The 2,021-nt window shown below is 63.3% G+C and overlaps 1 protein-coding gene across 1 annotated transcript; it reads left to right on the plus strand.

Moving 5' to 3' along the window:
- Positions 1-396: 396 nt before the first annotated feature.
- MRPL36 (mitochondrial ribosomal protein L36) lies at positions 397-1,792 on the plus strand. The gene is made up of 2 exons (XM_032628488.1): positions 397-530; positions 974-1,792. The coding sequence occupies exon 2, from the start codon at positions 987-989 to the stop codon at positions 1,290-1,292; it is 306 nt and encodes a 101-aa protein (XP_032484379.1). The 5' UTR covers positions 397-530; positions 974-986; the 3' UTR covers positions 1,293-1,792.
- Positions 1,793-2,021: the final 229 nt, after the last annotated feature.

Here is a 2,021-nt window from a genome sequence, read left to right on the forward strand (position 1 = left end):
CGTTCCCCTGAGCCTCGCCACATTTCTCCCAGCATGTCCACTTAATACAAACATGAGGTTTTTCTAGATTTTGTTTTGACATTGATATTTGTCAGCTTTTTAAAAAGTCTACATGGTTGTGACTTCTTTTTCATTCAAAATACCTACTTTTCTTCCCATTTTTCATCCCTCCCCCGCCCCCGGGAGCGCCCCCCAAACCTTAGCCGCCCGGTGGCCCACAGGGCTGGGGGAGTCCCGGGAGGAGGGCGCAGGGTCCCGGGAGTGGGGGGCGGGCTGGGTATGCAGGGGACCGGGAAAGGGAAAGGCAAGCAGCCGGGGAGGAGCCCGGCGCTCCGCGACTCCCGCACCCACGTGGCTCCGCCTCTGCGCCCAGCCCCGAGGGGACCGCCACGTGACCCTGCTGCCATCTTCCTTCCTGGCGGACACTCCGGGCGACGGCATCTCCGCCCCACTGCGCAGGCGCTACCGAGGGCGCAGGCGCAGGGGCTGGCGAGGCGGGCTGCTGGCGGGCCCGGACTCACTCTTTCAAGGTGGGGGTCGTGGGGTGTTCCGGGGATCCCGAGGGGCAGGGGAGGCGGCGGGGGTTCCGGGCTCAGGAAGGGCGCGTTCTGGGGACCCCTGGCCTCGGCTTGCCCGGGTGGGACGCGGGCGGAGGTCACTGCGGTGGGAAGCGGCCGCACGGGTGATCCCTTCTAGCCGGACACCGTTCCGGACCTCGTGCCCTCTGCTCCAGCCCGCGGCCCGCCCGCCACGGGGTCACGTGGACGCGGGCCTCGTCTGGCCCCGGCGGCCGGGTGGGGGTCTCGGCGCCGGGCGGAGACACGGTGCCGCTCGCCGCTCTCGTGCCCTCCCGGGGGGCGCGCAGATTCCCGGACCCGCGGCCTGTGTCCCGAGGGCAGGGACGCGGGAAAGGAGGTTTTCTCGGGGGCAGGAGCCACCGGCAGCTGTGACAACTTTTCCTCTTTCTCCCTAGATCCAGCCGCGACATGGCCACCGCTCTCCTAAGGAAAGTGGTTTCCGCCGTGGGCCCCCTGCTGCACCTGGGTGGCCTCCCGCTCTCCTCGCTCGCGCCGTGCCACCCGCGCGCCTGCCGTCAGGTCGGTGCGCCCCCCAGCCCGGCGGCCGCGCTCCTCTCCGCGCGCCTGGTACTCGGCCTGCAGCAGCCAGCCCTGGGCTTCAAGACCAAGGGCGTCCTCAAGAAGCGGTGCAAGGGCTGCTACCTGGTCAAGAGGCGCGGGCGTTGGTTCGTCTACTGCAAGACCAACCCGAAGCACAAGCAGAGACACATGTAGCCCTCGGGCTGGGAAATCCCTGCCCGGGAGACGGTGCTGCCTCGTCGAAAGGAAAATAACAAGTAAACATTCTGTAGCCTCCGTCCTGCTGACCTTCGGGTGTTGTGGACTCGGCGGCCTGCGTCTCACCACCTTGTGGCTCAGGATCCGGCCAAGCCTGAGACCCACCTGGGAACGTGTCCTTCTTAGCTCCTGCGCAACCTGTGTTTGCGCTCGGGCAGAGGACCGAACATCGGGGGGGAGGGAAAGCTGGCTTTATCCCACGTCAGAATGCAGGTTCTTTAGAAGACCACCCTGTGCGTTGGCTCTCTCTCGGCCCTGTCTCTGCGTTCAGCCACACTGCTGCTTCCCTGTGGATTCAGACACGTGTTCTCAACATTCCCATCTCCAGGATAAGCAGGGAAGGCCGTGATAGCAGTCTTTAAGTCAAGGGAAATGTAACTTGTTTATACATATATAAAGGTATTTTGGGCATTGATTGAATATGTGTGTCATCCTTAGTCTGAGACTTGAGAAGTGTGTACGCACACGTGTGTCCATGTGTGCATGGGTGCAGTGCGTGTGTGTGTGCACACGTGTGTGTGCAGTGGGTGTGCGCTACTGCTGTGGACTCTGCGGACTGCAACCTGGAGCCAGTGGTACGCAGTGTCCTGGCGTCGCCTGTACGGGGTCACAGCCTGATGAGTTTTTGAATCATCCTTCTCTCCTGGGGTTATCAGCCTCTGTTTG

Source organism: Phocoena sinus, chromosome 3 (assembly GCF_008692025.1).
Source record: "Phocoena sinus isolate mPhoSin1 chromosome 3, mPhoSin1.pri, whole genome shotgun sequence".
Classification (NCBI taxonomy): Eukaryota; Metazoa; Chordata; class Mammalia; order Artiodactyla; family Phocoenidae; genus Phocoena; species Phocoena sinus.

Coding starts and splice junctions, on each gene's coding strand:
- MRPL36 (XM_032628488.1), top strand. CDS start 987: ATGGCCACCGCTCTCCTAAGGAAAGTGGTTTCCGCCGTGGGCCCCCTG.